This window comes from Manis pentadactyla, chromosome 3 (genome assembly GCF_030020395.1).
Source record: "Manis pentadactyla isolate mManPen7 chromosome 3, mManPen7.hap1, whole genome shotgun sequence".
NCBI classification, from domain to species: domain Eukaryota; kingdom Metazoa; phylum Chordata; class Mammalia; order Pholidota; family Manidae; genus Manis; species Manis pentadactyla.
Window position 1 is genome coordinate 126,696,311 of NC_080021.1, and position 15,224 is coordinate 126,711,534.

Below are 15,224 nucleotides of genomic sequence, written 5' to 3' on the forward strand. Positions count from 1 at the left end.
TACAGACCAGACTAACCCAGACAACCTCCCGTGAGAAGGAATCTGGGGAAACAGACCTAACCAATCTTCTTGAAAAAGAATTCAAAATAAAGGTCATAACCATGCTGATGGAGCTGCAGAGAAATATGCAAGAGCTAAGGGATGAAGTCTGGAAGGAGATGAGAGAAATGAAACAATCTCTGAAAGGACTTAAAAGCAGAATGGACTAGATAAAAAAGGCCATTAATGGAATAGAAACCAGAGAACAGGAACACATAGAAGCTGATGCAGAGAGAGATAAAAGGATCTCTAGGAATGAAACAATATTAAGAGAACTGTGTGACCAATCCAAAAGGAACAATATCTGTATTATAGTGGTACCAGAAGAAGAAGAAGAGAGAAAAAGGGATAGAAAGTGTATTTGAAGAAATAATTGGTGAAAGCTTCCCCAAAGTGGGGGAGGAAATAGTCACTCAGATCATGGAAGCACACAGAATTCCCAACAGAAGGGACCCAAGGTGGATAACACCAAGACACATAATAATTAAAATGGCAAAGATCAAGGATAAGGACAGAGTATTACAGGCAGCTAGAGAGAGGAAAAAGGTCACCTATAAAGGAAAACCCATCAGTCTATCATCAGACTTCTCAACAGAAACCTTACAGGCCAGAAGAGAATGGCATGATATATTCAATGCAATGAAACAGAAGGGCCTTGAACCAAGGATACTGTATCCAGCACAATTATCATTTAAATATGAAGGAGGGATTAAACAATTCCCAGACAAGCAAAAGTTGAGGGAATTTGCCTCCCACAAACCACCTCTACAGGATACTTTAAAGGGACTGCTCTAAATGGAAGCACTCCTAAGGTTAAATAGATGTCACCAGAGAAAATAAAATCACACCAAAGAAAGCAGACCAACCAAATACTAACTAAAAGCAAAAAAATAAAGCCAACTATGCACAAAAGCACTCAAAGGAAACACAAAAGAGCACATATTAAAACACCTAACATATAAAGAATGGAAGAGGAGGAATAAGAAGGGAGAGAAATAAAGAATCATCAGACTGTGTTTATAATAGATTAATAATCGACTTAAGTTAGGTGATTAGAGAGGATAGAAGCTACCTTTGAACCTTTGGTAACCAAGAATCTAAAGCCTGCAATGGCCATAAGTACATATCTTTCAATATCACCTTAAATGTAAATGGACTGAATGCACCAATCAAAAGACACAGAGTAATAGGATGGATAAAAAAGCAAGACCCATCTATATGCTGCTTACAAGAGACTCACCTCAAACCCAAAGACACACACAAACAAAAAGTGAAGGGATGGAAAAAGATATTTAATGCAAACAATAGGGAGAAAAAAGCAGATGTTACAGTACTTGTATCAGACAAAATAGACTTTCAAAACAAGAGGATATACCCATTATAAATATATATACACCCAACACAGGAGCACTGACACATATGAAACAAGTACTAACAGAATTAAAGGAGGAAATAGAATACAATGCATTCATTCTAGGAGACTTCAACACACCACTCACCCCAAAGGACAGATCCACCAGACAGAAAATAAGTAAGAACACAGAGGCACTGAACAACACACTAGAACAGATGGACCTAATAGACATCTATAGAACTCTACACTCAAAGCAGCAGGATACATATACTCTTCTCAAGTGCACATGGAACATTTTCCAGAAGGGACCACATACTTGGCCACAAAAAGGGCCTCAGTAAATTCAGAAAGATTGAAATTCTACCAACCAACTTTTCAGACCACAAAGATATAAAACTAGAAATAAATTGTACAAAGAAAACAAAAGGCTCACAAACACATGGAGGCTTAACAACATGCTCCTAAATAATCAGTGGATCAACGACCAAATTAAAATAGAAATCAAGCAATATATCGAAACAAATGACAACAACAACACAATGCCTCAACTTCTGTGGGATGCAGCAAAAGCAGTCTTAAGAGGAAAGTATATAGCAATCCAGGCATATTTAAAGAAGGAAGAACAATCCCAAATGAATAGTCTAAAGTCAAAATTGTCGAAATTGGAAAAAGAAGAACAAATGGGGCCTAAAGTCAGCAGAAGGAGGGACATAATAAAGATCAGAGAAGAAATAAATAAAATTGAGAAGAATGAAACAATAGAAAAAAAATCAATGAAACCAAGAGCTGATTCTTCGAGAAAATTAACAAAATAGATAAGCCTCTAGCCAGACTTATTAAGAGAAAAAGAGAATCAACACACATCAAGAGAATCAGAAATGAGAAAGGAAAAATCATGATGGACCCCACAGAAATACAAAGAATTATTAGAGGATACTATGAAAACCTACATGCCAACAAGCTGGAAAACCTAGAAGAAATGGACAACTTCCTAGAAAAATACAACCTTCAAAGACTGACCAAGGAAGAAACAGAAAATCTAAACAAACCAATTACCAGCAATGAAACTGAAGCAGTAATCAAAAAACTACCCAAGAACAAAACCCCCGGGACAGATGGATTTATCTCAGAATTTTATCAGACATACAGAGAAGACATAATACCCCATTCTCCTTAAAGTTTTCCAAAAATAGAAGAGCAGGGAATATTCCCAAACTCATTCTATGAAGCCAACATCACTCTAATACCAAAGCCAGGCAAAGACCCCACTAAAAAAGAAAATTACAGACCAATATCCCTGATGAACGTAGATGCAAAAATAGTCAACAAAATATTAGCAAACCGAATTCAAAAATACATCAAAAGTCTCAGCAAAAGTGCCAGTCCAGTTTGTTGAAGATACAGTAGAAAAGCTGATTCTGGTTATCTCTTTAAGGACATTTAATTGTACAGACAACATAATGTAACATTGTCTCAGCATTCACAGATTGACTGTAAATTACCTTCATCTTTGTGCAGACTGAAGGAGCACTGTAGTATAACCCCAAAGCGCATCTGCCTAGGACTTTTCAGCTTCTCCCATAGGTAGTTTAACAGGTATTAAAATTTGTAATTGAGATTCATGTTGCTTTCACTGAACATGTCTTGATGTTTCAGTTATTTTAATCGCCATATAAGAATAGAACTATCTTTTGGGTTTATCAGTTTTCTCATGCACAGGCAATATATGAATTTAAAATAATGTGTGAGCCACTTGTTTCTGAAGTGTTTTGGTAGTTCTATTAATAAATAGTTAAATATTGTGCTTTTCGGAGCCTCAGAGAAGGGGAACTTGGGGGTGGGGTGGGGTGGGTATCTATCCTGGATTGGGCCAGCCTAAATAATACTGGCAACCAAGATTCTGTTAGGATTTCTGTGCATCTAGTATAGTAAAGAGGTATCATTCAGGGGTAAAAAACAGAGCCATTTTAACAATGTTGAGTAAGTACATTTGGCTGTTTAACAGCCATTTTCTTCCCTCCCCAAAGAAGTTTTGTTTGCCTAACTCTGAAACTGCTGGGGCCGTACATTCCTTATAGGACCAATTAAAACACAACTTTTTGGGTCAATACCATATTTGGCTGACTGTGGTTCAGTATTCCTAAGGTCATTATATTCTCTCATGTACAGTTACAAGAAATAAAAATGTTAAATTAACCTAAAATGAATTCAGACATATAAAATCAAGGGAAATACAAGTAAAATTCCATTATTTCTGTAAGTTGCTTGCTATTTGAAAAAGGTCAAGAGGCCAGGTTACCCACCAGCCAGTGTAGTGTTCTGACACTTTACCCAGGAGGAAAACGTGTATGAAGGTCAAGGTAGAGGCATAAATACAGGAAGTTGTTACGGATGTTATTCGTGTCTGTGCTCTCTCTGCCTTACGCCTCAGTCTGATTAAAAGCTCTTGTACTGGTGACCGGTCATGTGCAGTGTGGGTAGTGTCATAACTAATTTGACAATTTATTATTCACAAAATAACAATAAATCTCTAGCTTTAAAAAAAAAATACATCAAAAGGATCATACACCATGACCAAGTGGGATTCATCCCAGGGATGCAAGAATGGTACAACATTCGAAAATCCATCAACATCATCCACCACATCAACAAAAAGAAGGACAAATACCACATGATCATCTCCATAGATGCTGAAAAAGCATTCAACAAAATTCAACATCCATTCATGATACAAACTCTCAACAAAATGGGTAAAGAGGGCAAGTACCTCAACATAATAAAGGCCATATATGACAAACCCTCAGCCAACATCATACTGAACAGCGAGAAGCTGAAAGCTTTTCCTCTGAGATCAAGAACAAGACAGGGATGCCCACTCTCCCTACTGATATTCAACATAGTACTGGAGGTCCTAGCGATGGCAATTAGATCAAACAAAGAAATACAAGGAATCCAGATTGGTAAAGAAGAAGTTAAACTGTCACTATTTGCAGATGACATGTATTGTACATAAAAAACCCTAAAGACTCCACTCCAAAACTACTAGAACTGATATCGGAATACAGCAAAGTTGCAGGATACAAAATTAACTCACAGAAATCTGTGGCATTCCTATACACTAACAATGAACGAAAAGAAAGAGAAATCAGGAAAACAATTCCATTCACAATTGCATTAAAAAGAATAAAATACCTAGGAATAAACCTAACCAAAGAAGTGAAAGACCTATACCCTGAAAACTACAAGACACTCTTAAGAGAAATTAAAGAGGACACTAACAAATGGAAACTCATCCCATGCTCTTGGCTAGGAAGAATTAATATCGTCAAAATGGCCATCCTGCCCAAAGCAATATACAGATTCAATGCAATCCCTATCAAATTACCAACAGCATTCTTGAACGAACTGGAACAAATAGTTTAAAAATTCATATGGAAACACCAAAGACCCTGAATAGCCAAAGCAATCCTAAGAAGGAAGAATAAAGTGGGGGGGATCTCGCTCCCTAACTTCAAGCTCTACTACAAAGCCATAGTAATCAAGACAGTTTAGTACTGGTACAAGAACAGAGCCGCAGACCAGTGGAACAGAATAGAGACTCTAGACATTAACCCAAACACATATGGTCAATTAGTATATGATAAAGGAGCCATGGACATACAATGGGGAAATGACAGCCACTTCAACAGTTGGTGTTGGCAAAACTGGACAGCTACATGTAAGAGAATGAAACTGGACCATTGTCTAACCCCATACACAAAAGTAAATTCGAAATGGATCCAAGACCTGAATGTAAGTCATTAAACCATAAAACTCTTAGAAAAAAATATAGGCAAAAATCTCTTAGACATAAACATGAGTGACTTCTTCATGAACATATCTCCCTGGGCAAGGGAAACAAAAGCTAAAATGAACAAGTGGGACTATATCAAGCTTAAAAGCTTCTGTACAGCAAAGGACACCATCAATAGAACAAAAAGGCATCCTACCGTATGGGAGAATATATTCATAAATGACAGATCCAATAAAGGGTTAATATCCAAAATATATAAAGAGCTCACGTACCTCAACAAACAAAAAGCAAATAATCCAATTAAAAAATGGGCAGAGGAGCTGAGCAGACAGTTCTCCAAAGAAGAAATTCAGATGGCCAACAGACACATGAAAATATGCTCCACATCGCTGGTCGTCAGAGAAATGCAAATTAAAACCACAATGAGATATCACCTCACACCAGTAAGGATCACTACCATCCAAAAGACAAACAACAAGAAATGTTGGCGAGGTTGTGGAGAAAGGGGAACCCTCCTACACTGTTGGTGGGAATGTAAATTAGTTCAACCATTGTGGAAAGCAATATGGAGGTTCCTCAAAAAGCTCAAAATAGAAATACCACTTGACCCAGGAATTCCACTTCTAGGAATTTACCCTAATAATACAGCAGCCCAGTTTGAAAAAGACAGATGCACCCCTATGTTTATCACAGCACTATTTACAATAGCCAAGAAATGGAAGGAACCTAAGTGTCCATCAGTAGATGAATGGATAAAGAAGATGCGGTACGTATACACAATGGAATATTATTCAGCCATAAGAAGAAAAGAAATCCTACCATTTGCAACAACATGGATGGAGCTAGAGGGTATTATGCTCAGTGAAATAAGGCAGGCAGAGAAAGACAAATACCAAATGATTTCACTCATATGTGGAGTGTAAGAAGAAAGAAAAAAACTGAAGGAACAGAACAGCAGCAGACTCACAGAACACAAGCATGGACTAACAGTTACCAAAGGGAAAGGTATTGGGGAGGATGGGTGGGAAGGGAGGGATAAGGGGGAAAAAGGGTCATTACAATTAGGACACATAATGTAGGGTGGGGGACAAGGGGAAGGCAGTACAGCACAGAGAAGCCAAGTAGTGTTTCTATAGCATCTTAGTACGCTGATGGACAGTGACTGGAATGAGGTATGTGGTGGGGAGTTGATAATAGGTGGAGTCTAGTAACCACAATGTTCATGTAATTGTACATTAATGTAGCAGAATAAAAATAAAATAGCTGGTGCAAAATGCTTAGAATATATATCATGCGAAACAATACTTGCTATTTTCATTATTATTTTGGTTAAGGAAAATTATATTTTTAGAAGAAATTATGTATTAGAGTGTTGATTCTTTTTCTTTAAAGAAGAAAGTCGTATCATCAGAGTGGTCATTCAGCTAGCTGTGGAAACCCACCTGTTTATTAAATGTGATGAATTTTCAGCCCTAAATAATTCAAAAATACTATCAGGAATATATGGTCATTTATTTATACTTTCTTTTTAAGATACTTCAAATATCTTTTATTGACTTCTTCAATTTGATTCCAAAGCTTTGACAGGATTCTGAAAAATATTTATCCTCTAATATTAGGAAATATTATTCCATTTATGTTTAAATATGCTACAAGACATAAAGACACCTTCCAGAACTTACCTGTCCGACCAAGGCCTGCGTGACAATGGATAGCCACTTTTCCTTCTTGTAAGGCAAATGTCATCACCTTCACCATATCTAAGAGGGTAGTAAGAGATGCTACCCCATAATCCTTCCATCCGAAATTGTAGAAATAGACTGGACAATGAAAAGGATAACAGAAAAAAAGCAGCTATTGAAACTTCCATTTCAGTGAATTCATACATTCTACCTGGAACTTTCTATCTTTGCCATTTTGCCATCAAATGCCAGCACATCCTAGCCTGGCATTCTTTCTATTGGAGCTAGGAAAAACACTTGCATAGACATTTGAGGAAAGTGAGTGAATTCCTAAAAAGTAGATAGCTGTAAGGCACACTTATCTCACTGGATGTGTAGTTTTCTACATTTCCAGTAAGTTTCTTACTAACATGTCTTATAAAGCACATTCTACGTTACTGAGGACATTTCTTGCTGAAATTTAGCCAGAATTAAGGAAAAGTAGAATTGTAAATTAATAAAATCAATGATCCATGCCAAATCATCTATCCCTCAGGTGTGCAGGGAAAGCATTCAGTCTCTTTTAAGCATGGGAACATGTCTAGAAGGCTGATAAATGGCTAAAGCAGCATATGTATATCTTCCACCTAGTGAGGAAAAGGCAAGAGATGAGCTTCTTAAAAACAAGTTCCCCAAATTCAGATGGCCAACAGACACATGAAAAGATGCTCCACATTGCTAGTCATCAGAGAAATGCAAATTAAAACCACAATGAGATATCACCTCAAACCAGTAAGGATCACCACCATCCAAAAGACAAACAACAAATGTTGGCGAGCTTGTGGAGAAAGGGGAACCCTCCTACACTGTTGGTGGGAATGTAAACTAGTTCAACCATTGTGGAAAGCAGTATGGAGGTTCCTCAAAAAGCTCAAAATAGAAATACCACTTGACCCAGGAATTCCACTTCTAGGAATTTACCCTAAGAATGCAGTAGCCCAATTTGAAAAAGACATATGCACCCCTATATTTATCGCAGCACTATTCACAATAGCCAAGAAATGGAAGCAACCTGAGTGTCCATCAGTAAATGAATGGATAAAGATGTGGTACATATACACAATGGAATATTATTCAGCCATAAGAAGAAAACAAATCCTACCATTTGCAATAACATGGATGGAGCTTGAGGGTATTATGCTCAGTGAAATAAGGCAGGCTGAGAAAGACAAATACCAAATGATTTCACTCATATTTGGAGTATAAGAACAAAGAAAAAACTGAAGGAACAAAACAACAGCAGAAACACAGAACCCAAGAATGGACTCAGTTACCAAAGGGAAAGGGACTGGGGAAGATGGTTGGGAAGGGAGGGAGAAGGGGAGGAAAGAAGACAGGGGGCATTACGATTAGCATGTATAATGTGTGGGGAACGGCGAGGGCTATGCAACACAGGGAAGACAAGTAGTGATTCTACAGCATCTTACTATGCTGATGGACAGTGACTGTAATGGGGTTTGTTGGGGGGGATTTGGTGATGGGGGGAGTCTAGTAAACATAATGTTCCTCATATAATTGTAGATTAATTATACCAAAAAAAAAAAAAGAATATTTCAACTCGAAAAAAAAAAACCCACAAGTTCCCCAAATGGCCAAATGGCACAGGTCAAGGCTTTCAGCCCAGTGTGAATGACATGTGTTTACTGCATCCCACCCCAAAGCTCTCATGATGAAGGAGCTTCTGGGATTGTCATAGGAAGAATGCCTGCCTCCACCTTACCCAGGGGCAGAGCTGTGCAGTAGCACAAGCACGAGTAAGTCCGGGTTCCTTTCCTGCCACCACGTGTAAGCTGTGTGATCCTGGGTAAGTCAAAACTCAATAAGACTGCGTGGCCTCATGTGTGAAGCAGAACTGGCAACTACGTAACATGACTGACTGCTCTAGGGATGAAATGAGAAGGAAGGTCTGGCACACTGTGAATTCACGCAGGCATCATTTCTATGGGGGGCTCCTTCCAAGATCCCTTTCAGAGGGCAAAAGAAATCCTTTAATTTCAACAGCAATCCCATGAGGAATGGGAGCACTGTCTAAGTCAAGGTAGCTCACCCTCACTTCTGGGAACCCTGCTGCCACACAGGAAGAATTTATCCTACCACCTTTTCAACCTAGAGCTGAGCAAACAAAAACCTCTTAGTGCTGTCCTTGGTTCCTCATGGAGATGATGTGGAGGGACTTACTGCCAGCTTCCATGAAAGCTTCAGGCAGGTACGTAAAGCCACTCTCCTGTTCCAGAGGGTTACCACAGCTGGCATGCTCCCCAGGGCACTGCAGGTTGATGACTGTTTTTATGCCATGGCTTAAAGGAAAAAGAAAAAATCAGTCACATCAGGAGCTAGCATTTTAAAAAAACGAACTATTTTTGGCATTAATAAATGTTATCAGTTATTCTCTAAACCTTAATTCCTTATTTTTAAAAAGTTCTTCATTGCTTATTGTTCAAATGAAGGCACTTTTCCATTTTAAGTCAAAGGCAACAGAAAAGAAAACATGAGCTGGCTGAGGAAAGCACATAAACAAACTGGCACTTGCCTTTGGAACTGCTCGATGACACAGTACTTCTGGAGGAGCTCGGTGGATGGGCGAGCCATGGCCAGGATGTTGTCAGTTACCCTACAGATGGGAGGAGGGACTGGTGAGATGCAAGACCAAGAACGTTCCAGCTCCACTTTCTATGATTTAACAACTCAGTAAGAATTTCTTATACAAATCTGGATTCAATTTTGCATCACAATTAGGATACTGAGAAACATAGTTTCTTAAATCCCTGGAAAAAATTCCAGGACACAGAGTATTCCTGGACTCTAGCAAAGCACGTTCCAAACTCTCATGAGATTCTAGTGGACATGATGTTGAAACCTCAGCAGGCAGCAAAGGTGACAGCCTGGATTAGCTACCCACAGGTAATGCCTAAATGAGAGGCCAGCTGGGAGGCATATTTAGGCATCCAAGGATGTGCACCTCACTTACTTAATGTATGAAGTATGGATGATGCCTGCCTTGCAGGGTTGGTGTGAGAACTCACTATGTTGTGGATGTAAAGTCTTTAGAACAAATCCTGGCATGTGGTTATGAATAATGAGTAATTATAGTTTAGCAAAAAATATGGGCTTTGGAATCAGACAGACCTGGTTTTAAATGCTTGCTTTTCTACTTTATAGCTGGGTAGCAAATCACTTAATCTCTCTGGACCTCAATTCCTTCATCAATAAAATGACATTAACATCTACTTCACAAGAGCTATAAGAAGATACTAATTTGAAGTGTCTATCACAGTGCCTGGTCTGTAGCTAAAAGAATGTGTATGAATGGACCGAGGTTCACAAATAGCCATCCTTCCTTTGGGTCTGGCTTCACTCTTCTCTGGTTGAGTCTCTTACCGGAGGCCTAATGAAAGATCTATCAGATAGGCTATTGGAAGTTGTGGGTCACAGGACTCTGAGGAGTAACAGAGATACCAAGTGAGCATGGCAGGATCTGGAAGGATACCACTCGTCCACCCAACCCCTACCCAATGCCTGAAATTTAACAGGGAGCCCCAAAATTCAACAGCAATTAGCATAAGATGAGGAGAGATGCAACAAGGGGACAGCAGAGCTGAAAAAGACTCAGATAGCATAGTCTATGATAAACCAAAAATATTAATGTGACCTCAAGCTATAGTATGAGAATTTACTTTTCTGACTGCATCTCAGGGAAGTGCTTTTTCATAACATTCTTTAAGAAAGACAGTGATAGAAGGGAGGGGCGGAAGATGGCGGCGTGAGTAGAGCAGCGGAAATCTCCTCCCAAAACCGCATATATCTATGAAAATATAACAAAGACAACCCTTCCTAGAATAAAGACCAGAGGACACAGGACAATATCCAGACCACATCCGCACCTGAGAGAACCCAGCGCCTCACGAAGGGGGTAAGATATAAGCCCCGGCCCCGCGGGAGCCGAGCGCCCCTCCCCCCAGCTCCCGGCGGGAGAAGAGCAGGCAGAGCGGGAGGGAGACGGAGCACAGGACTGCCGAACACCCAGCCCCAGCCATCCGGGCCAGAGTGCAGGGCGCTCGATACTAGGAAAACAGGGCAGCAAGAACAGTGAGCGGGCACTGGAGGCTGGGCGCCAGAGGACATAAGAAAAGCGCGCGACCATTTTTTTTTTTTGCTTTTTTGCTGTTTTGTTTTGGCGAGCGCTTTTTGGAAGTCTTAAAGGGATAGGGACCCCAATACTAGGGAAACAGGGCAGAAAGACCAGTGAGCAGAGGCCTGAGGCTGGCACCAGAGAATAAAGAAAAACGAACGACCACCTTTTTTTTTTTTTTTTTAATTAAAAACTTTTTTTTTTTTTAATTAAAAAATTTTTTTTTCTTTTTTTTTTTTTTTGGTGGTCGTTGTTTTGTTTTGGCGGGTGCTTTTTGGAAGTCTTAAAGGGGCAGGGCGGGTCACTTAATCCAGAGGTAGGGAATCCGGGATCTCTGGGCACCCTAACCCCTGGGCTGCAGGGAGCAGGGAGGCCCCTTACGGAGATAAATACCCTCCCAGCAGCTCCTGCTCCAACGCGACTCCACCATTTTGGAGTAGCTGCCCGAGCCAGGCCACGCCCACAGCAACAGCGGAGATTAACTCCATAGCAGCCGGGCAGGAAGCAGAAACCCTGTCTGCGCAGAGCTGCGCAGCACAAGCCACTAGAGGTCGCTGTTCTCCCAGGAGAGGAGGGCCACAAACCAACAAGAAAGGAAGTCCTTCCAGCCATCACTCGTCCCAGTTCTGCAGACTATTCCTATCACCATGAAAAGGCAAAGCTACAGGCAGACAAAGATCACAGAGACAACACCAGAGAAGGAGACAGACCTAACCAGTCTTCCTGACAAAGAATTCAAAATAAGAATCATAAACATGCTGACAGAGATGCAGAGAAATACGCAAGAGAGATGGGATGAAGTCCGGAAGGAGATCACAGATGTCAGAAAGGAGATCGCAGAAATGAAACAAACTCTGGAAGGGTTTATAAGCAGAATGGATAGAATGCAAGAGGCCATTGATGAAATTGAAATCAGAGAACAGGAACGCATAGAAGCTGACATAGAGAGAGACAAAAGGATCTCCAGGAATGAAACAATATTAAGAGAACTGTGTGACCAATCTAAAAGGAACAATATGCGTATTATAGGGGTCCCAGAAGAGGAAGAGAGAGGAAAAGAGATGGAAAGTATCTTAGAAGAAATAATTGCTGAAAACTTCCCCACACTGGGGGAGGAAGTAATCGAACAGACCACGGAAATACACAGAACCCCCAACAGAAAGGATCCAAGAAGGGCAACACCAAGACACATAATAATTAAAATGGCAAAGATCAAGGACAAGGAAAGAGTGTTAAAGGCAGCTAGAGAGAAAAAGGTCACCTATAAAGGGAAACCCATCAGGCTAACGTCAGATTTCTCAACAGAAACCCTACAGGCCAGAAGAGAATGGCATGATATATTTAATACAATGAAACAGAAGGGCCTTGAACCAAGGATACTGTATCCAGCACGACTATCATTCAAATATGACGGTGGGATTAAACAATTCCCAGACAAACAACAGCTGAGGGAATTTGCTTTCCACAAACCACCTCTACAGAACATCTTACAGGGACTGCTCTAGGTGGGAGCACTCCTAGAAGGAGCACAGCACAAAACACCCAACATACGAAGAATCGAGGAGGAGGAACGAGAAGGGAGAGAAGAAAAGAATCTCCAGACAGTGTATATAACAGCTCAATAAGCGAGCTAAGTTAGGCAGTAAGATACTAAAGAGGCTAACCTTGAACCTTTGGTAACCACGAATTTAAAGCCTGCAATGGCAATAAGTACATATCTTTCAATAGTCACCCTAAATGTTAATGGATTGAATGCACCAATCAAAAGACACAGAGTAACAGAATGGATAAAAAAGCAAGACCCATCTATATGCTGCTTACAAGAAACTCACCTCAAACCCAAAGACATGTACAGAATAAAAGTCAAGGGATGGAAAAACATATTTCAAGCAAACAACAGTGAGAAGAAAGCAGGGGTTGCAGTACTAATATCAGACAAAATAGACTTCAAAACAAAGAAAGTAACAAGAGATAAAGAAGGACACTACATAATGATAAAGGGCTCAGTCAAACAAGAGGATATAACCATTCTAAATATATATGCACCCAACACAGGAGCACCAGCATATGTGAAACAAATACTAACAGAACTAAAGGGGGATAGAGACTGCAATGCATTCATTCTAGGAGACTTCAACACACCACTCACCCCAAAGGATAGATCCACTGGGCAGAAAATAAGTAAGGACACGGAAGCACTGAACAACACAGTAGAGCAGATGGACCTAATAGACATCTATAGAACTCTACATCCAAAAGCAGCGGGATATACATTCTTCTCAAGTGCACATGGAACATTCTCCAGAATAGACCACATACTAGGCCACAAAAAGAGCCTCAGAAAATTCCAAAAGATTGAAATCCTACCAACCAACTTTTCAGACCACAAAGGCATAAAACTACAAATAAACTGTACAAAGAAAGCAAAGAGGCTCACAAACACATGGAGGCTTAACAACACGCTCCTAAATAATCAATGGATCAATGACCAAATCAAAATGGAGATCCAGCAATATATGGAAACAAATGACAACAACAACACTAAGCCCCAACTTCTGTGGGACACAGCAAAAGCAGTCTTAAGAGGAAAGTATATAGCAATCCAGGCATATTTAAAAAAGGAAGAGCAATCCCAAATGAATGGTCTAATGTCACAATTATCGAAATTGGAAAAAGAAGAACAGGTGAGGCCTAAGGTCAGCAGAAGGAGGGACATAATAAAGATCAGAGAAGAAATAAATAAAATTGAGAAGAATAAAACAATAGCAAAAATCAATGAAACCAAGAGCTGGTTCTTCGAGAAAATAAACAAAATAGATAAGCCTCTAGCCAGACTTATTAAGAAGAAAAGAGAGTCAACACAAATCAATAGTATCAGAAACGAGAAAGGAAAAATCACGACGGACCCCACAGAAACACAAAGAATTATTGGAGAATACTATGAAAACCTATATGCTAACAAGCTGGGAAACCTAGGAGAAATGGACAACTTCCTAGAAAAATATAACCTTCCAAGATTGACCCAGAAAGAAACAGAAAATCTAAACAGACCAATTACCAGCAACGAAATTGAAGCGGTAATCAAAAAACTACCAAAGAACAAAACCCCCGGGCCAGATGGATTTACCTCGGAATTTTATCACACATACAGGGAAGACATAATACCCATTCTCCTTAAAGTTTTCCAAAAAATAGAGGAGGAGGGGATACTCCCAAACTCATTCTATGAAGCTAACATCACCCTAATACCAAAACCAGGCAAAGACCCCACCAAAACAGAAAACTACAGACCAATATCCCTGATGAACGTAGATGCAAAAATACTCAACAAAATATTAGCAAACCGAATTAAAAAATACGTCAAAAGGATCATACACCATGACCAAGTGGGATTCATTCCAGGGATGCAAGGATGGTACAACATTCGAAAGACCATCAACATCATCCACCACATCAACAAAAAGAAAGACAAAAACCACATGATCATCTCCATAGATGCTGAAAAAGCATTTGACAAAGTTCAACATCCATTCATGTTAAAAACTCTCAGCAAAATGGGAATAGAGGGCAAGTACCTCAACATAATAAAGGCCATCTATGATAAACCCACAGCCAACATTATATTGAACAGCGAGAAGCTGAAAGCATTTCCGCTGAGATCGGGAACTAGACAGGGATGCCCACTCTCTCCACTGTTATTTAACATAGTACTGGAGGTCCTAGCCACGGCAATCAGACAAAATAAAGAAATACAAGGAATCCAGATTGGTAAAGAAGAAGTTAAACTGTCACTATTTGCAGATGACATGATACTGTACATAAAAAACCCTAAAGACTCCACCCCAAAACTACTAGAACTGATATCGGAATACAGCAAAGTTGCAGGATACAAAATCAACACACAGAAATCTGTGGCTTTCCTATATACTAACAATGAACCAACAGAAAGAGAAATCAGGAAAACAACTCCATTCACAATTGCATCAAAAAAAATAAAATACCTAGGAATAAACCTAACCAAAGAAGTGAAAGACTTATACTCTGAAAACTACAAGTCACTCTTAAGAGAAATTAAAGGGGACACTAACAGATGGAAACTCATCCCATGCTCGTGGCTAGGAAGAATTAATATCGTCAAAATGGCCATCCTGCCCAAAGCAATATACAGATTTGATGCAATCCCTATGA

At 39.7% G+C, this 15,224-nt stretch overlaps 1 protein-coding gene across 10 annotated transcripts in view; it reads right to left on the minus strand.

Annotated features, from left to right (window-relative positions):
• Positions 1-15,224, minus strand: part of PTPDC1 (protein tyrosine phosphatase domain containing 1) — an 81,105-nt gene that overhangs the window by 19,980 nt on the left and 45,901 nt on the right. For all 10 annotated transcript variants that reach the window (XM_057498400.1, XM_057498406.1, XM_057498404.1 and 7 more), the window contains 3 exons: positions 9,438-9,518; positions 9,086-9,204; positions 6,869-7,006 (listed from right to left, as the gene is read on the minus strand). In XM_057498400.1, the coding sequence (XP_057354383.1) occupies positions 6,869-7,006; positions 9,086-9,204; positions 9,438-9,518 (338 nt within the window). The remainder of the gene's footprint in view (positions 1-6,868; positions 7,007-9,085; positions 9,205-9,437; positions 9,519-15,224) is intronic.